The sequence below is a fragment of the Phaseolus vulgaris genome, chromosome 11 (genome assembly GCF_000499845.2).
Source record: "Phaseolus vulgaris cultivar G19833 chromosome 11, P. vulgaris v2.0, whole genome shotgun sequence".
In the NCBI taxonomy this organism is placed as follows: domain Eukaryota; kingdom Viridiplantae; phylum Streptophyta; class Magnoliopsida; order Fabales; family Fabaceae; genus Phaseolus; species Phaseolus vulgaris.
Window position 1 is genome coordinate 8,043,262 of NC_023749.2, and position 21,042 is coordinate 8,064,303.

General features: G+C 30.0%; 3 protein-coding genes across 3 annotated transcripts; 1 reads left to right on the top strand and 2 right to left on the bottom strand.

Annotated features, from left to right (window-relative positions):
• The first annotated feature begins 753 nt into the window (after nucleotides 1-753).
• On the top strand, nucleotides 754-4,229 carry LOC137810613 (uncharacterized). Its single transcript, XM_068611986.1, has 6 exons — nucleotides 754-1,021; nucleotides 2,425-2,800; nucleotides 2,881-3,007; nucleotides 3,080-3,358; nucleotides 3,438-3,542; nucleotides 3,613-4,229. The coding sequence occupies exons 4-6, from the start codon at nucleotides 3,161-3,163 to the stop codon at nucleotides 4,093-4,095; spliced, it is 786 nt and encodes a 261-aa protein (XP_068468087.1). The 5' UTR covers nucleotides 754-1,021; nucleotides 2,425-2,800; nucleotides 2,881-3,007; nucleotides 3,080-3,160; the 3' UTR covers nucleotides 4,096-4,229.
• Nucleotides 4,230-5,473: 1,244 nt separating this feature from the next.
• LOC137821112 (serine carboxypeptidase-like) lies at nucleotides 5,474-8,403 on the bottom strand. The gene is made up of 9 exons (XM_068625548.1): nucleotides 8,038-8,403; nucleotides 7,251-7,419; nucleotides 7,035-7,154; nucleotides 6,779-6,922; nucleotides 6,519-6,669; nucleotides 6,348-6,436; nucleotides 6,014-6,275; nucleotides 5,781-5,914; nucleotides 5,474-5,698 (listed from the first exon to the last, which is right to left on the bottom strand). Exons 1-9 carry the CDS (start codon nucleotides 8,298-8,300, stop codon nucleotides 5,564-5,566), a joined length of 1,467 nt encoding a protein of 488 aa, XP_068481649.1. The 5' UTR covers nucleotides 8,301-8,403; the 3' UTR covers nucleotides 5,474-5,563.
• Nucleotides 8,404-16,512: 8,109 nt separating this feature from the next.
• Nucleotides 16,513-18,936, bottom strand: LOC137824133 (serine carboxypeptidase-like). The gene is made up of 9 exons (XM_068629598.1): nucleotides 18,615-18,936; nucleotides 18,344-18,512; nucleotides 18,121-18,240; nucleotides 17,888-18,031; nucleotides 17,613-17,763; nucleotides 17,429-17,517; nucleotides 17,081-17,342; nucleotides 16,866-16,999; nucleotides 16,513-16,775 (listed from the first exon to the last, which is right to left on the bottom strand). The coding sequence occupies exons 1-9, from the start codon at nucleotides 18,926-18,928 to the stop codon at nucleotides 16,668-16,670; spliced, it is 1,491 nt and encodes a 496-aa protein (XP_068485699.1). The 5' UTR covers nucleotides 18,929-18,936; the 3' UTR covers nucleotides 16,513-16,667.
• Between the last annotated feature and the right edge of the window lie 2,106 nt (nucleotides 18,937-21,042).

Below are 21,042 nucleotides of genomic sequence, written 5' to 3' on the forward strand. Positions count from 1 at the left end.
AAGTCTTGTAGAACCGTCATAAAAAGTCTTTTTTCCACTAGTGATATTACAAACAAGATATTATAATAAATTTAGTTTATAAAAATATGAATATATAATTAAATTAAAATAATTATTTACTTCTAATAATAAATATTATTTATTAACATATGATATTTATTGACTTCTATGAAATATATTATTTTCTTTTAAAAAATTAAAATTGTGAAAAATGAAACTTGCGAATTTATTAACAAGCACTCCATAACTAAATTTAATATATCATTTCATATATTACATAATCAATCCGACCAATTTATTAAAATCATTTCAATATATATTTAATAATTATAATTAATATATTATTTATTTCTTAATCTAATTTTATTTTAATTACTCTTTTATTATTATGTTTAAAAAAATAAAGTTTAGAAGGTGACTAAATCAGAAATATAGTTAAAAAATATACCTCTTACATTAATTAGTTATTACAAACAAGATATTACAATAAATTTAATTTATAAAAATATGAATATATAATTAGATTAAAATAATTATTTACTAAATATTATTTATTTACATGAGATATTTATTTACTTCTAAAATAACTATTTACTTATGATATCATATATAAACAAATAAAGAAAATAAATGTTATAAAAATATAATTAAAAATTAAATAAAAATTAAATAAAAAAGAAATGTTACATACGGATTATCCGTATGTAACTTATATGAAAAAGTGAAATAAAAAAGCTGCAGTTCAGTGGTGCAGTGAACCCTAAATTGCAAACACACGACAGCAGCACCAACAAGGCCACATTCCAGCTGCTAGCGGCCACCACCGAGCAACCATCTCCACCGCAACCAGTACCACCGCAACAACCGTCAGCGCCGCAACAACCACCATCACCGTAGCAACTGCGACCACCGTTGTCCTGGTTCGGAGAAGAAGCACGAACGCAGTCATCTCCACCGTCGTCAATGGTCACCACCGCGTGACCTTCTCCGGTCAGTTGCCACCACCGCCACAGTCATTCAGGTTGATGGTTTGTTTTTTGTTATTAAGCTGGAAATTTGTTGGGCTTTGATTTGTGTTTGCTTTTGTGTTTCACCACTGGCTATGGAATCTTTTTGCTTAATTTTTTTTTGAGGTGGTATTGGTTATGTACCTATGTGGTCAAGGAATGGAAGAAAGGAGATTTACAGTATTGCATATTAAAGAGGTGGTATTGGTTATGTGCCTATGTAGTTCATTATTTGTTCTTTAGTGATTTTTTTTTTCACATTTCGTTCTGCTTAAGTTGGTTCTTGCTTGTGTTGACTTGGAGATTGAGTTTGTGTTCCATTTTATATGACTTCGGCTCATATACATGCAAATGTCCCTTTGTGGTTTAGGACACAAGTATGTATCTAGAAATTCTATAATTTACTTTTTGTTGACTTCTTTAATCATTTCATAAAAAATTAATGACATTGATATATTTATAGGTTCATAAAGACCCTTTAAATGTCAATAACCAACACCTAAGAGATTTATCATTTGGTCCTTTGAGGTGTGTAAAAGAATGGCACACATTCTTTGTGAATGGGTACAAATTCCACACTCACGCATGGAGCGAGGGAAAGAAAAAATAAATAGTGGGGTCCATGTAAAGGGTCTTATAGAAGGAGGTGAGGATGATTTCTACGGTGTGATTCAACACATGTATGAGGTGGAGTACAATTCTTCGACCTCAGATAAGAAAGTTGTATTATTTTACTGTAATTGGTTTGATCCATCAACAAGAGGTACGCGAGTAGATTTCAAATATGATATTGTGGATATTCGAATGGATAGAAGATATGTGCCATTTGATCCTTTTATCATTGCACATAATGTTCGACAAGTTTATTATGTACCATATCCAACATCACGCAGAGACAAACGTGGTTGGTGTGTTGCAATCAAAACGAAGCCCAGAGGTAGTATAGATTCTATGATGTAGAAGTTGAAGTGCCATATCAGGTGGATGAAATGTCACATGTTAATGAAATCATTGAAGTTGAAAGGGTTTCAGGATTACAAGATTTAGAGGCTGAGCTTGAAGAAGTTGACATAAACAATGTATCATCATTTCAAGATCAGATAGATAAAGAAACAAATGAATGGGAAGAAGACAATGAAGAGGGAGAAAGTGAAGATGAATATGGAGATGACTTTGACATCTCTAGCTTTGAATAGACTTAGGAAGCCAATGTTAACAAATAATATTTATTGTAGGAACTACTATTGTATTGTTGTTGTTAATATACTGTTTATTACTCCAATTAATTTGAGTTTAATGTTTGCTGATGAAATTTGTACATGTTTATTTCAATATTTTTATTAAACTATATTCAGCATATTCTTCTTCATTGATAAACTTATATAACCTTCATTATCATTTCATGCAATATATATAGATGTCATCAGGAGGTTCTAATCAACCATCACCAAGTAACAACCAAAAAAAGGGGAAAAAAATTATGTGATAAAATTGTTATCACAATTTAACAACCAAAATCCATCATCCAGTCAACCCAATACACCTTTTTCTTCTTCAGTTCATGGATCTATACCACCAGTAGCAGATGCTACCCAATCCACCCCACCAGTACAAGATGCTATTGCATCAACACTATCTCCACGTGTTGGTTCTAATGCATCAACCCCACCGGATATTACACCATCCCCATATACAAATCTTGGAGGGACACATTCAGCTTCTGCAGCGAATAACTTAGAGGACGAGGTCCTCTCAGCTGGTGATCGCCCTCTGATTCAGCCTATTGGGGGAGGGTAAGAATATAACAAAATTCAATTTATATAATTTATTATTATTGTCTTATAATTTTGACTAACTTTGTTTTGGTATTTAGGTTTTATCCATCAAAAATAGCATCAAAGGCCATCACTGCCAGCATCAAACAACAATTTGGTGAGCCATGGCCAACATGGGGGGCAATCCCAAAGGGTGAACGGGATATATTTTTTCAACGTTTTAAGGTACTTGTTTTTTATTCCCTTTAAAAATTTTATATTTTACAATTTGGATTGATGATTCTTGTTGTTTTGTAGAGGAAGGTCACATGGAGGGTTCAGGACGAGGAAAAAGTTAAGAAAAATTTCCATACAAAAGCTTCTCACACCCTTTCACAAATGTTTAAAGATGCTCGCCAAGAAGGTAAACGACCAGAATGGATTGACAATAATGTTTGGAACAACCTCCTTGAACAATGGAACATGCATGTGTATCGATCCAAATGTGATACAGCTAAAAAGAATCGTTTGTCTGAAAAAGGTGGATGTCTGCACACTGGAGGATCTATTAGTGTTCATGAACACGCTATTCGTATGGTATGATTTCCATATAATTTTTTATATTAATTTATGATTAATTATTATCTTCTTAATTTATAAAATGTTTTCTTTATAGACAGAGGAGCTTGGCCGCTCGGTCCATGTTGATGAAGTGTTTCAACAAACACATATACGAAAGAGCACTGGAGATTTTGTTGATGATAGATCAAGGCAGACCCATGTTAGTTATTTTAAACTTTTTTTTCATATACATTAATTAGTATGATAATAAATATTTTTCATTTTAATAGGAAGATTTTGAAAGTAGATTGTCTCAAGCATTATCTGAGTCACAATCTACCTCAATATCTACTCTATTAGATCCTGTTGAGGAGGAAAAATTGAGAAACCGTTGTTGGTCAGAAAGTGTAGGAGGAAGGTACAAGGGACGAGTATATGGGGTTGAACGTGTTGATTGTCAGGACGACTGTGTTAGTCGTTACCTACAAGAAACACAACCATCTTTTAGTAATAAGAAGGCTGATTCAGAAGAAATTGTTGAACTTAAGCAACATATTGAACGCATGGATGCAAAGTTTCAAAACTTGCAAAACTTTCAAAACTTTATGATGCAATATCTACCACCTGAGGCAGCAGCTGCAACACAACAGTTTTTTCAGCAGCTAAATACCCCACCACCAACTCAACCGAATCAGCAGTCAAATGAAGTGCAACATCATAGTAATCATGATGAACAACAAAATTCACCCGGTGAAGATTATAATAATTATTAGCTTCTCTGGAACTTTGTTTTAATGAAATACATTTTAGATATTTGGAAATAGTAAGTATTGTATGTATGGACAACATTGAATGTGATGAATATTTGTCTTCTGAAAACTGGAATGTACTGAAATGTTGATGAATATATGCAGGTGTAGAATATGGGGTGCTTCTAAATACAAAAAATATAGGGTGCTTCCAAATACAAAAACTGATGCTGTTGTGTAGAATGTTACATACGAATTTATCCGTATGTAAGTTTATCCGTTAATTACATACAGATTTATTCAATACATACGGATATTATATATGGATTTATCCCTATGTAATTACATACGGATATTACATACGGTTTTGTCCCTATGTAATTACATACGAATATTACATACAAATTTATCCCTATGTAATTACATACGGATTTATTCGTATGTAACGATGTTTTATATACGAATTTTGTGTATTATATACAGATTTTGACTGTATGTAATTTGAGTTTTTCTTGTAGTGTTTAACTACAGTTCAATATATTTAAAAAAAAATAGAACTATAATAAGTATTTAAAGGAAAAAGATTATGAATACTGGTGATTTCATGGAAGGAAAAAAAAAGCACCAATATATTGAGAGTTGATGATTTGGCTACACTTTGTCACGTGTGGGTTTCATATACCATTTGACCCTCATTCCATATTTTATCAACAAAAATGTTTTTTTTTTTACAACCCAATAGATATCAATATTTTAATTATTTTAAAAATTATTTTAACATTTAACATTTTCTCAGTTTTTATCAATGTGTGGCTTTAGCAGATAGAGCCTCTCTGTGGCCATATTTATATTTGGAATGGACAGAATGATTCCAAGAAAGAGAACGCACGAAAGAATTACAATGATCAGCATCGGATACTTTCGATTTTATTTATTATTTTATTATTTCATTCGCATACTAAATTTAATTATTTAATTTTATATTTATTTCATAAATCGATGTTAAATTTATTATTTTTAATATTTTTTTTATCTTATATCGGTTAAACATACGTTATAGTTTAAATATTAAATATTTATTTTATTTTATATAAGTTTAATTGATATTAACTTGTAAATTTTTGCAAGTCTTGCATCGTGATAATTGACACTGGTTGTGTCTCATGCATCTAAACATAACTTTTCATTCCATTTATGTGCGACATACGGCTTCACTTTAGGTATAATAGTTTAACGGCTTAATATTGTTCGCACTAGTTTTGGTGATGTTTTACTCGTAATTTACAACATCATAAAAGATAAAATCCCACACTATTCACTTGGGATAATGTTGAGAATGTTTAATTGTTTATTCTATAATGACATTTTTTAGTATAAAGTAAATGCAAAAGTAGAGGGTGTGTTGGGTGAATCCTATAATCTTATAAAAAAGGTTCAGAAAAAAATGTATAATCTTCACCCTCAAATTGTACACAAATAATTGTGATTGTTATTACATGGTGTTTGGTTTATGTTTAATTATCTTCTCATGTTTATGTCTGGTCATTTTCCCTCCCATCCAACGTTTGAACATCTCAAGTGAAACTTTTGGTTGATCCATAGGGACCAAGTGCCCAGCCTTATGTACCTGTTGAAGTATCATACAAATAAAGTTATAACCAAAACTGGAATTAACGGTGTCACTCAATAATGCAACCCTGAACACAAACCTTGAGGAAAGAGAGGGGTCCATAGCTATTAAGAGAACCTGCTTCTGCACCATGAACCACGAATTTCACAGTAGGAGATTTTCCAAAGGCCTTTTGGCCTGACCACTCCATGGCATGAACCCACCTTGAATTCCCTGTCAAAATGAGAACCACATCAAGAACTCAATCTCACATATATACGCACCCTTAATTTCAACACAAGAACAACTTTCAAATGAACCAAGTAGGCTCACCAAGCCAATTGCATATGAGATCTTCCTCCCCAACATAAAGGAGCAACTTGATTCCATCCTCAAGAAGAGCAGGAATCCCCACTTCCAGGTTTCTCATCCAGTCTTGCATCATAGCATCATGAACAGCATCACTGCATAACTCATACTTCAAGTCATCACTGACACCTAAAGCACTCTTCACTTTCTGCATGTTTAGCAACGTCTCCACGTTTGTGAAGTTGTAGCACAAATTCCCCTCACATTTCTTTCTGATGTCATAGTACTGCAGTTTGTGTATCAGCAGAATTAGATAACTAAACAGTTAAGTAGGCACTGTTCTTTCATTATTACTTACATTAATGTTGTCGGTAAAGTCCACTATACGGTCGAAAATGTCTTCACAAATACGTAACGCTCTGAAGCAACTATTTCCACCTTGAGTTTCTGAAAAATCATACACAAACAACATCACAACGGGAAACACCATGGTAGAAAGGGATGCGAGTGACAAATGGGAAAGTTGTACCACAAGTTTTAGTGGCTTGTTCACAGTCTGGCATTAAGACGTTGACGTTGTCGTACTGAGCCTTTGTAATTATTCTGTTGTCTAATGCAAAATCTGGGTATGCTTGGTATTGAATTGCAGGATTGGTTAACCCATTACCGATTGCAAAACCCTTTGTTGTGTCGAATGAATCAATGAAAGCAAAAGCAACAACATAATTAATACTGTGATTTCATTCATTAACCTTTCACAGTCATATATATAAGAAATTGTGTTAAGACCTTGAGGTTTATATGAAGTCCTTGATTTTGTTTATTTCCTTGGTTAACCCGGGATGCAAGTGCAGGAACATAGTGTCCAGCATATGATTCACCAAAGATGTAGAAGTCATTCTTAACGAAATCAGGATGCATCTTGAAAAACTCCTGCAATTACAGTAAAATTAATTAGCAGATATTATTCATACAGAACAGGATATTCTTATCTTGTATTGGGATACATGATGAAACAAGGGACTTTTATATACTTAATTCTCACCTGCAAGAAATCATATAAATCAATACTAACGCCGGTTTCATCGTTGCGAACGTCACTGTCATCAGAAGAGTAACTAAAACCTGTCCCAGTGGGTTGGTCAACAAATATAATATTTGATTCCTGCAAAATGAGAAAAAACAAACAAATAAGAAAAAAAGTTTGGTGTAAGTTTATAACACTCTCCATAAAGGAAACATGGAAATTAAATAACATAACCTGATCCCAGCCGTATTGATTCCATGTAAGAGACAAGTTATTGGTAATATGAAAAGGACCATTTTCATAAAACAGAGCTAATTCACTTCCACACCCTGGTCCTCCAGACAACCATATGACAACAGGATCATTCCTGCTCTTCCGTGATTCAAAGAAAAAGTAGAACATTCTGCAAGTGGTAGGCACATAAAATGGCAGTTCTAATCAGAATAATCTGTTAGCCACCGATTAAAAGGATAAATTGAAATTAATCAATTAAAATAATTATAAATTATTTTAACAATCTTCTGTCTATAAGGATAATGTAGTTATTAAAATAAATAAAATTTTATAAATTGAAACACTCTGCTGTCATAGTCAAGGCAGGGAAGAGAACCTAGAATTTGAATGTATGCTGATAATTGATACCAATTTTAATTTTAATAAAATGCAGTGATAAAAAAAACAACAATAAGTTGTATTTATTTACAATCCTTATTAAATGTGTGTTTTGTTTATCTTAAATTATTTAAAATTTAAACATACCAATGTAAACTGGTTTCATGTATTTTAGTTCTAACCAGATTATAGACCAATTGTGAAATTACCTTACTTTTAGAATTAAATGAGTGGTTAGCTCTGGATTGGATGAATCCAATCGGTGTGTGCATTCCAATTTAAAAACCTATGATATTTAGTATTGAATTTCATAGCATTTTGGCATTCTCCAAAGTAAATTGCAATGGATTGAAGAAGTGATAGTGTTATAACATGAGGGAAAGAAGAAATGAATGAAATGTAGAGTTACCTTGCAGCTTTGGAATGAGGAAGTGAATAGTAGCCTGCATGGTGACCAAGGTCTTCAACAGGAGGCCCAGAATCACCAAAAAACGAGAACTTCTTCTCCACGATCTTACCAGGGACAAAACCTGCATAGTCACCTTTTATGGTGTTAACTGGTTCCTTTGGGTCAAGGATGAGGCGATGAGAAATTGCAGAAGATGCATAAAGTGAAAGGAAAAGCAACACAAAAGAGAGAGAAACTTTGGAAAGTGTTGGTGCTGATGCCATGTTGTTTGCGATTATTGAAAAAGCGTGACCATGGTTATGAATTTATAGCAGAGTCAGTGCAAAGCGGTTCCCCCGCTTTTCAGCGTTTGATGTTTCCGAATGCAATAATTTCATAGCCGTTTCAGAACCTTTATTTTAGGTTTTTGCACAAAGAAGTGCTTTTTTTTTGGAAATTATGATTTTGAGTAAAACAATTTAAAAAAAATTAATAATAAGTAATATCTCATAATTTCAGAGCTATGTAACAAAAATATGGATCCGGACATTGACATGACATGAATACGGACATAGAGATACGTATAATTTTTAAACTGTAGGACACGGAACACGAATCTATATATTGTATAATTTTGAATTATATAAATTGAAAATAAATATTTATGTGCAAAAGTATGTTTGAGATTCTTTTGGGATGATGAAGATATTTTTCATGACGGTTCAAAAGAATTTGTTCCTTATTTTTATAATCATAATAAAAAAATTATACAATAAATTTGAGTTTTTAGAAAATTATTGTATTTATACCTTTTAAAATTGTGTTAAAACCGTGCTAGAACTTTCAAAAATCTAATAAATATTTTTTGAATTGAACACTTCACTGATAAGTGTCCTACGAGTGTCGACATCATACGTGTGTCCAACACGGATACGCCATTTAAGAGAAGTGTCTGAGCCTCATAGTTTTAAAGTGTATTTTATGGATACGATTTTGGGATGACTTGGACTCTAAAATCGTATTCATAAACTACAATTTATCCATTTTTACAAAAAAAAAAAAAACTTACTCAAAAATGTAATTAAAAAAAAACATTACTTTGATGAAAAAACCTTTATTATATTACATTCACTGCACACCCCACATACAGTTTATGTTTACGTTCTATTAGTTAAATATATGGTCATTTTAGTTGACTTTCTTTTTAAGAAATTTTATTCTAGTTAATATTTTTATATTTCTTAACTGAGATAGTTTTAGTATTTAATTTATAAAATCAAACAGTTTTGGTTATGATAAAAAATAATTAAAATTTAAGTACTTCATTTTACAAGTTCATTTTAACAGTCCTAATAGATAATATATTTTTTTTGTATTGATAATAGTATCATTAACTGCTATATGGAAGTTTTCTCCATATTAATTAGTGTTATGTATTAATTCAATTCTTTGTTAACTTCTACTCTTATTTTCCGTGTATTATTTTTTTTTCATGAATTCCCATTTATTATTATTGATTGTAATTGTTTTTTAATTATTATATATTCGAAGAAGTATTATTAACATATTCTTCTTATAATGTATTTTTGTTCTGATCTTATGTCCGAAAGATAGTATCGTTGGGTCAATCATTGTATTTGAGGTATTGTCTGTTTAGAGGGCTTGTTTCGATACCGTCAATATAGTTCCACATCACTTAGGAGTCAAGGTCAATGAAAATTTATATATTTTTTCCTTCTCCAAAGCATGATAGAACACCGACCTTCAAAATGAGCAATATCTTGTGATTGACCCTAATGAAATTATCTCTTGAACTTTAGGTTAGACCAATTTATTTTTTTAATATACATTTATAATTATGAAAATAAATTTGAGTTTGATTATATTAAAATTAAATGAATGAATAAAATTTTGAGTTTTAATTGGCTTAATTAATTTATAATTTAATCATATTTTATAGTGTTTTCTTAAATTTAACTCTATCAATTTAATCTTAAATAAGACAATTAATTGAAAAATAATAAAAAATCATGAAAGTAGAAATATTTTTACGTAATTTCATTAAATATTACACCATGTCATTTTTAAGTATCACATTTTGAAAATATTTTGTTTGTATTTATATAAAACAATATTAATTAATAAGTCATATAAATAAGTTATAAGTGCATATTAATTATCTTTCTAAACCAACATTTTTTTCTTTCTTATTTCTTCTTTTTTTTTTCTCTCGCAACTTCTTTTTTCTTCCTTCTCTTTTCATTTTCTCTCTCATATCTCATCTATCCCAAAATTTGATCATGTCATGCTGTAGATGAGGAGTCAGGTACATTTCTACCCGATCAGATTTTCAAACAGAGTAAGTTTGTTTTTACTCTAAAAATCTTTATTTTATGTTTTTCTTTATGATTTAGTCATCAATCTTAACGAGGCCAGTTGAGAAAAGTGAGAAAAGTGTTTATTTCAACTTGATTAAGCTCATACTAAAATTTGGTAATGTTGGAATAACTTTATCTAGTTCCTAAATGTTGGAGTGGTTCTCCTGATTGAGGTAAAATTTCCTTCAGAATAAGGAATTTCAACTAACTTTAATTTTTAATAGTATCTTAGGCTAAAAGATCTAGATGTGGAGGGGACGTGGTCCTAATATTCAATTTCTCTTGCATGGATGTTGTTTGTTTATATATGGTGTTGTTTGTTAATATACATTGTTTAAACTTTAAAAATATTAGATTTTGGCACTTTAGTATTTAAGTGTTGTTTTTTAATGTTAAATAGGTTTTGGAATGTTGCAGATTACATTTTGAATGATATTGTATGATGAAAATTGTATGGAATTGAATTCATATATTTTGGATAATGTATGGATGTATGGACATATGTTTGTTTGTGTATTAAGTATTGATGTTTATATGGTAATAGAGATCTCTAAGTTACACTAATGATCTAAGCAACATAGACTAAGATATCAAGTGGTGAGAAGCTGATGGGGGAGTTCATGCACACCATGACATATGAGATGCACGGCTTGGGTTGTATTGAACTTACCCTAATCTTTTCTCTTGAATTTGTTAGTAATATTTGGATCAGATGTTAATCTCTGGTAGGACTTACTTAATATAATTCTTCCGGAAGGCATCAGTTGGTTTTTTTTTTTTTAATATCCTGGATGTGTAGATCCATGTGAGATTTATGTAATTTTTTATGTTGGGATTTGAAGAAAATTGAATAATTGAGAAATTGATCCATGTAATTTGGTTTTCTCTTTTGATTTAATTGCGTATATTATAAAACTTTACTTTCACTAGCTTACCCTTGTTTTTCTTGTTATATTGTGAACTGCGATTATTGTTCTGTGTACACGGACAAATGTTCATGATGTTGGTAGCTTCTGGAGGATTTTAAGATGTTGTTTTGAACTTTATATTGTTAATATTTATATTTCTATAAATCATAATCTTGTAATAAAAATATTTTAAAAAACTCTAAATATATATAGAAATCGGTATAACTTGTATTGTAATATTTAGATGTATTTTCTCGGGTGTTACACATACTATAGAAATAATAGCTTCTCTTTTGTGAAATGTATTCATAATTATTGCAATTATCTCATCTTTTTATTAATATATTAAAAATAAGGGAAATAAAAGTCAAACAGTTGTACAATTAAGTATACATAAGATAATTATAATATTTCAATTATTGTAATTTAAAAATATAATTAAGTATCACAACATGAATTTTTTTTATTAATGTACATTTAAGATTTAATCTGAGTTATTAATGTAAAATAGGATAGAAAGTTGAAACTGAGAGTAATTCATTTCATTATCTCTCTCTTTCTACATATATATATATATATATATATATATATTATTAATGTAAAAATAAAAATAATAAAACTTATATATATTTATTAGAGTTAAGAAAATTTATCATTTTATATTTATTTCTATATAAAAAAAGAACTTAAAAAATAACGGAGGAAGTAATCAATAGAGCTTATTAAATTAGAAGTATATTTTTATTAAATATTAATCAATAACATACATCACATTAAATGAGTAGTATAAAGTCCTTGAAAAAGTTATATTTTCATTAAATATTAATCAACAATAAAAACAATATTACAAAAGTATTTTGGAAAGTTTTTTATACTAATTATTGCACTTCTACTTTTGGTTTTTGTTAATCTCTACTAATTATGGTGTTTATGAATTTGGCTGAACATGCTAATTCAAACCTTTATTATATTACATTCACTGCACCCCACATACAGTTTATGTTATTAGTTAAATATATGTAATTTTAGTTTACTTTCTCTTTAAGAAATTTTATTTTAGTTAATATTTTTATATTTTTTAACTGAGTTAGTTTTCTGATTTTATTGTCAAATGAGATGAGGTATATCTATATTGAAAATTAAAAAAATATTTATTAAGATTTAATTTTTTTAAAAATATGATTATTTTTAACTAATTTTCTATAATATCTTTTGTTGGTGTAGATATATACCACCAACTCAAATTTTAATTCTTAGACTTTCAACTTAAGTTTCTTATCACAATCAAAAGATATAAAATAATGGGTTGTTCGAAAATCAAACAATACAAATAATTGTGTTCCAAAGATAGAACAAATACCTCTAACAAGGTTATTAGACTGCGAAGCTTCACTTCCACTAATGCAAAAACTCTGCCAGCAGCTTTGGATTTTTTATTATTATTTTGTTGTACTTGCTGCACTCCACCAAAATTTGGAGCTCCCAATTGGACACGACAGTCTTTTGTTGCATGACCATACCTGTGACATTTATCACATGTCACATTTGACACTAGATGAGGGCAAAATCTAACAACATGTGGCCCACCACATCATAACATTTGAAACTAGGTGGTGATTGAGAACTAGGTCTTCCACTACTATAAGATTGAGGTCTCAAATAAGGTTTCTTTCTATCTTCATATTTAGGCATGCTTTTAGAAGGTCCTCTCACTTGAGGCTTAGGAAGTCTGCTAGTACTTTTCAAACTCTCCACTACTTTTGCTTTCTCCACTAGAGCAAGGAAATCTCTAATGGACATAGGAATCATCACTTCTTTAAGCTCTTACTTCAATCCAAACTCAAATTTTCTACATCTCTAAGTCTCAGTCATGGTCTGGGTGTAGAATCTTGCTAGGTGTTTGAACCTAGTAGCATATTCGGTGACTGAAAGATTTCTTTGTTCCAGCTGCATGAATTCAATTTCTTTTGCATATCTGACACCATTAGAAAAATACTCCTCTAGGAATCTTACTTTGAAGTTCTCCCAAGTGGCATCTTCTCCTCTGTCTTCAATCATTTGCTTCATGTTTATCCACCGGAATTTAGCTTCTTCAATTAGTACATAAATGACATAGGATAACTTTCTCTCTTCAGGGCATTGAGTAGCTTCAAAGATTCTTTCTATGTCTATCACCCACTGGTACGCTTCATCTGGATTTACCTTCCCATTAAATTTGGGGTTGATTGTATCTCAAAAAATCCTCCAGACTAAAGGTATGGGGTTATTTATGAATTTTTAAAATAAATAAAAAATTAAAATAAGAACACATTGTTTACTGTATTTTTTTAAAGAATATATATTCCATTATGAATATATATATATATATATATATCAATCTTAAAACCATGATTTTAATAGTCAAAGTAATTAACATTTTAATTAAAATGACAATTTAAAACCTAATTAAAAGACAATTTTGAAATTATATACCATAAAATAAAAAATTCTAATTTATGCAGAGTTTTTTTACTCATAAATCAAGTTGATTTATTAGAAAGCAAACACATTTGTTTATAGTGCTTTAACATTTTAAATATGACTATTAGACTCTTAAATTCTCTCCATTCATATAAAGTGACATGTGACATTAGCTTATTAAAATCATCTCAATTCTTTGAGTGACATGTGACAATCTTTGCTTCAAGAAACTCTTCAATCGGAAGATGACAAATGACACAAGGAACTTTGAAAAGTCATGTAGGAGACACCTATGAGGAGAAGACAAGTGACACAACAAAACTTGAAGAGACATCTTGAAAAAAAGAAGGGCGCCTACTTGGAGCACTTAAAATGGCGTCATGTGGAGGCTTGAGAAGAGGCCATGTGGACATTTAACTTACCCTTAAGTTGTAAAATTTAAGATCCAAACTCCTAGACTAATTATTCCATAACACAAGACCCAAAAAATATATTTCTTCTTTAAACTAAAATATAAAGGCTAAAATGAAAAACTATTAAATACAATTGTTACAAGCCTAAAGAAAAATAATATCTTCTATTGTGTCTCTTCTCTTAGCCTGAACTTTGGTGGTGGGATATGTCTGGATAGTCCTTCATCAAGATGTTTTATTGTATCTTTCGTTTTTTCAGCTTTTGTGTTTCGTATGAAGAGGTTGGAATTTTTAAATGGGAGTTTGTGTATATAAGAGATCTTCCCTTTATGTGGTTGGAAAAAGGGGAAAGGTGTTTAAATGTTAAGAGTACATGCTATGTTATAATAGTTTCATATGTAATAGAAAAAGTTTGATATCATCACATATGTCGTTTTTTCATCGTTGGTATATCTAGATCTTAAAAAGTAACACTACAAAAAATATAATCACCAACAGATTATTATCCATGGACCTAAATTCGTAGGTAAATTCAACATTACCTACGATTATTATTCTCAAATCTGAATTCGTAAGCAAATTCAGCATTATCAATAAATTATTACTCACGAATCTCTATCCATAGATAAATTTTACATTCACAAATTTTACCTACGAATCTATATCCGTAAGTAAATTCAGTATTATTATTATTATAATATTACAAATATTAGTAATAATAATAATTGTAACACCGAACCGCCAGACATACGGTGCTTATCTCTTTCTCTCTCCCAACTTCTCTTCTCTCCCTTCTCTCTTCATTTTCCCATACCTCATCTACTCCAAAATATGATCACATCATGTTGTAGCTGAGGAGTCATGGTACATTTATACCCGATCAGATTTCAAACAGAGTAAGTTCATATTTACTCTAAAGATCTCTTATCCTCTGTGTTTTCTCTATGATTTAGTCATCAATCTTATAAGCCAGTTGAGAAAAGTGTTTCTCTCAACTTAATTAAGTTCATACTAAAATTTAGTAATGTTTGGATAACTTGCTCTAGGTTCCTAAATTTTGGAGTGGTTTCCCTGTTTGAGGTACTAGAAGATCTGAATGTGGAGGGGACGTGGTCTCAAATTTCAATTTCTCTTGCAGTGATGCTATTTGGTAAAAAAAAATTATTTTATGTTGTGTGGACAAGTATAAAAAATAGATCTTGATAGTTTGGAAGTTAAATATTGTTTTTGATGTTGGAAAGGTTCTTGAATATTATGAATTTTTAAATGTTAGGTGATTGAATGATATGTATTATATATGAATGATGAAAATTGTATGAAATTGATGTCATACATTTGGGATATGTACGAGTTATTATTTGATGGTACATTAAGTATGAAAAGTCTATGTTTAACAGAGATCATCTAGGTTCACTGATGATCTAAGTCATATAGACTAAGATATCAGGTGGTGAGAAGCTGATGAGGGAGTTCATACACACTAGGTCCCGATGTAGACACTCGGTATTGGATCTTTGAACTTATCATGTTCTTTGATGTATGGATTAGATGTTAGTCTCTGGTAGGGGCATACTCAATGAGTCTTCCGGGAGACGGTGGAATCATGTGTAGTCAGTGTAATTGAAATGAAAAGTATTATGGATTGAAATGAAATCCAACGATTATGATTGAGAAATTGTTCCATGTAATTTGGTTTGCTCTTTTAATTGAATTATGTATATTATAAAATTATATTTTCCCTAGCTTACCCTTACTTTTCTTATTGTGTTTGTACTGTGATGATTATACTATGTACACGAGCAAATGATCATACAGGTGCAGAGAGCCTAGAAGGTTTTAGAGTTTTATTTTAAGCTATGAATTGTAAATATTTATATTTCTACAAGTATTAATCATGCATTAGGAATGTTTTGAGAACTCTGAGTTTATATAAAAACTTATAAAACTTTATATAAAAACTTATAAAACTTTATATAAAAACTTATAGAACTTAAAACTTAATAAGTATATTTTTTGGGATGTTAGTGTATTGATTAAAGTTTGTTTTAATCAGAAAAGAAAAGGAAGTTGATTGGCCATCATCACTTTGTTTTAAATGGAAAAACTCTTCTTATATAAGAAATATCTTCTCGTACGTTTGGAAGACGAGGGAGGTGTATAATGGGGAGAAAATATAAACCCGTGAATTAAGGGAGAACGATAGGGAAATTAAACTTACATATGAAGACCAAAGACAAACATGTAAGGATAGTACCCGGAATCCAAATTATAACTTAAATTGCATAATAATAATATTACACTAAACATCTTCTGAAATATTAAAAAGAATATTCAAAGTACCAAAATTCCAAAAGAGTGATCATTGCATAAACAGTAGAATATCCAGAATTTCACCCTCCAATTTATTCACCAAGTCATCTAAATACAAATAATTTTGATGACTATCCATGTATAAGGATGCTGGGTTTTGGTTATATGAATTCTGAGGGACACTAATCATCTGCTGGTGCGTTTATCAGTTTCCCTCCCATCCAACTTTTCAACATCTGTAGTGCAACTTTTGGTTGATCCATAGGTACCAGGTGCCCAGCGTCATGTACCTATTCGTAGCATCACATAAATAAAGTTGTAACCAAAATGAAAATATCATGTCACACTCAAGAACACAACCCTCAACAACACACACAAACCTTGAGGAAAGAGAGAGGTCCGAAGCTGTTTAGAGACCCTGCTTCTGCTCCATCAACTACAAATTTCACTGTTGGAGATGCCGCAAAAGCCTTTTGGCCTGGCCAATTCATGGCATGAACCCACATTAAATTCCCTGCCAAATGAGAACCACATCACATCAAGAACTCTATAGAAGTAAAAGCAATTTTGCTTCAAATGAATCAAGTAGGCTCACCAATCCAATTGCATATGAGATCCTTTTCCCCAGCATACACAAGCACTTTGATCCCATCCTCGAGAAGACCAGGAATCCCCACTGCCAGATTTTTTATGGCGTCTTGCCGCAAAACATCATACACTGCTGTACTGCATGAAACAAACTTCAAGCCCTTCCCCACACCTAAAGCACTCTTCACGTTCTCCTGGTTTAACAACTTCTCCACGTTGCTGAAGTCATAACACAAAGCTCCCACGCATTTCTTTCTAATGTCATAGTACTGCAATTCCCACACAGCCGAATGCATTAAGCAAACTACATCATTTTTCTCAAACAGCTACTGTTCTTTCAGGATATATAACTTACATTAATATCAGCATCAATGGTCAATATTCTATCGAAGATTTCTTCACAACTATCATATGCATTCTCACAAGTTACTCCACCATGAGATTCTGAAAATAAAAACGCAAACAACATCACACAGTGAAACAATATACATCAGTAGAAAAGATGTTCAGTGAGTGATGAATGGAAAAGAACTCGCTACCGCAGATTTTAGCAGCTTCTTCACAGTGTGGGATTAACTTGCTGATATCATCTGCCTCTTTCTTGGTAATTAGTCCGTTTTCTAACGCAAATTGTGGGTATGCTAGGTATTGAATTGCAGGATATGTATACCCATTACCAATAGCAATACCCTGTCATTATATCAAACAAATCAATAGAAGCAAAACCAAGACAAAGTAATAATTATTTATTATCCTTGCTCAATCATATACATCATATGTAATATAAATTATTAAACTAGAAATAGTGTAAGACCTTGAGGTTTATATGGATTCCATGTTTCATTTTATTTTGTTGGTTGATCCGTGATGCAATTGCAGGAATATAGTGTCCAGCGTATGATTCTCCAGTGATATAAAAGTCATTCTTAACCAACTCAGGATGAGACTTGAAAAACTCCTGACATTATAGTAAAATTAATTCAGTATACACAGCTATTATGTATATTCGGATTAATGGAATGAAAGAAGGGACTTTATCATTGTTACCTGCAAGAAGTCATATAAATCAATGCTAACACCGGTTTCATCTGAGCGAAGGTCATTGATATCAGAAGAGTAACTAAAACCTGTACCTGTAGGTTGGTCAACAAATATAATATTTGATGCCTGCAAAATCAGAAAACACAACTTGTTGATAAAACCAGAAAAAAAAATGGTGTAACTTCATAACACTTTCAATAAACGAAACATGAAAGTTGAATAAAGTGACCTGATCCCAGCCGTATTGATTCCATGTAAGAGACAAGTTATTGGTAATATGAAAAGGACCATTTTCATAAAACAAAGCTAATTCACTTCCACACCCTGGTCCTCCAGTCAACCATACGACAACAGGATCATCCTTACTGCTTCGTGATTCAAATAAAAAGTAGAACATCCTGCATGCCACACAAAAAAAAAACATTTTGCAGTTAATGATAAGTTAGATATTGCATCTAACGAAAATTATATATCCACAAGCATATACATTTTGTATTTACCTTGCAGCTTTGGAATGAGGAAGTGAATAGTAGCCTGCATGGTGACCAAGGTCTTCAACAGATGGCCCAGAATCACCAAGAAACGAGAACTTCTTCTCCACGATCTTACCAGGGACAAAACCTTCATGGTCACCTTCAATGCTGTTGAAGGGTTCCTTTGGGAATAGGTTGAGGCTTCTTATGAGTTTTTCTGCTTTTGATGTTTGTGTTGGGTATGCAGGGTGATGAGAGAAGCGAGAAGTTGCATAGGAGAAAGAAAATGATGCGAACAAAAGCAACAGAGAAAGTTTGGAGAAGGATAGTGATGATGCCATGTTGTTTAACGTTTCTGGAAAATGCGTGCCAATGGCTGTGAATTTATAGCACTCACCTATGCAAAAAAGGGAAAAAAAATTGAGACTTTTTATTTGAAAATGGTTTTCTATAATAAAATATTTAAGTGAAAAATGAGAGTGACAATGTATTATTATTACTCATAAAAAAATCATGCAACAAACTTTATTATTTACTTCTTTTGGAGATTTTTTTTTCTTTTATAAAAAAAACAATATTCCATCCACTTGCCCCTATATTCATAAGCTGGCTACAGATAATTTTTTAAACTATAATGATTAAATAGGTAATTTAAAGGTTGTAAATACCAACTTGTAATTATTTAGTTAATAAATACTTTAATAGTTAACAAATATTAATAATTAAATGATAATTATTCAATTAATTAATTATTCAATTAAATTTCTAAATATATATTATTTAATTTTTACTAAGTATTTAATTAATAAATATATTTCCTAATATAATGTTTTAAATTTTTAACAAAATTCATGTTTTAAAGCTTTTTGGGCATAATTTTATCATTAATCCCTTGAGGAGTACATATAATATAACCATTATTCGAACAAATATTAACTTTGTTTACATATAGACATATAAATACCAAAATTTTATTTAGATTGACTTTTTAAAAAAAAATTATGATACAACTTAAAATTAAGGGTGTTGATATGTTTAGAATGTATTAAATTACAACTGACAAAATAATTATTTAAATATAATATTTATAAAAAAAATAAATAATTTTAAAATTGTCACATCATATAATTGTTTTTTTCGCTCTGTTGTGAAAGTAATATTTTACTTAAAATTATATTCATCATTTAAGTGTCAGTTATAAAATAAACATGTAATTGGTATTTTTGAATCATATTTCATTTTTTTACATATCTTTTTGACATTTTTATCATGCAACTTAAAATGATATAGATAGTTATCTGCTAAAAAATGTATTACCTTTTTTTGAGTTTTTTAGTTAAGAAATTTCAGCTTTTAAAGTTAACTTTGGTTTGTCTATCTGTTTACAATTTTCGTTTTACTTTACAAACCCTGAAATATATACAGTATTGTGTAGAAAATACTTAAAAAAATAAGTAAAAATAATATTTAGATGTTTGGAAAAAATAATCATAAAAAATGGTTGTTCGTAAGATTTAACCTTTTCATGAAATTTAGAAGTTTCTAAAATCTTAACAGTGGTGGTTGAAAACAACCCGAAAAATATTTTACCTCTCTCTCGTTCCACTATTTGTAAAAGAATTAATCTTTTAAACTATTTGTAAGTTTTTAAGTATACTTCTTTTTTTCAAAATATACAATTTAACTCATATTATGGTGTCTTTTTGCGCTAGCTATATTCACATATTTTACCATTAAAAATCAATAAATAAAAAATGCAAAATTATAACTTTTTAAAATATAAGAAATAAAATTAAAAAAATAATACATGGAACTAAAAAATATAATTTAGCCCAAATGAAAAAAGAATGGCAAGTAAATTCATTTTATCTCCGTGTCCAATATTTCTCAATGACTCCATCTTATATCTAGCTATCAATGTTTTTTTGTATTATTATTATTATTATTATTATTATTATTATTATTATTATTAGTGGTAGTATTAGTATTATTTTATATGATAATTTAAAATTATATGCATATATTGTTTTCTCTTAGTTTTCAATAATAATAATAATAATTAAATTGCTGTATATATATCATATTATTGAACTTGACAAATGTTTGTGTATATGTTGTTTAATTAGTTGAAATAAAAAAGTTATTAAAATTGCTATATTGCAATGATGTTTAATTATTATTTTTATACAAGGATTACAATTCTTCTCATATTATTCTAAGGATACCCGCAAACATTATTTGTAATGGATAAATGTTATAGTACTCACCTATTAATATACATAATTGTTTTATTATAACATGTGTGCTTCCTTCTTATTTATTTATTTATATATTGACTTTATTATATTTTAGTTTCTCAAATTTTTAAAAAGATATTTTTTAATCCCTAAACACAATTTTTTAGACTCTAAAACATTCTTTCAAAAGTATTTTTAATCCTTAAAAAATAAATTTA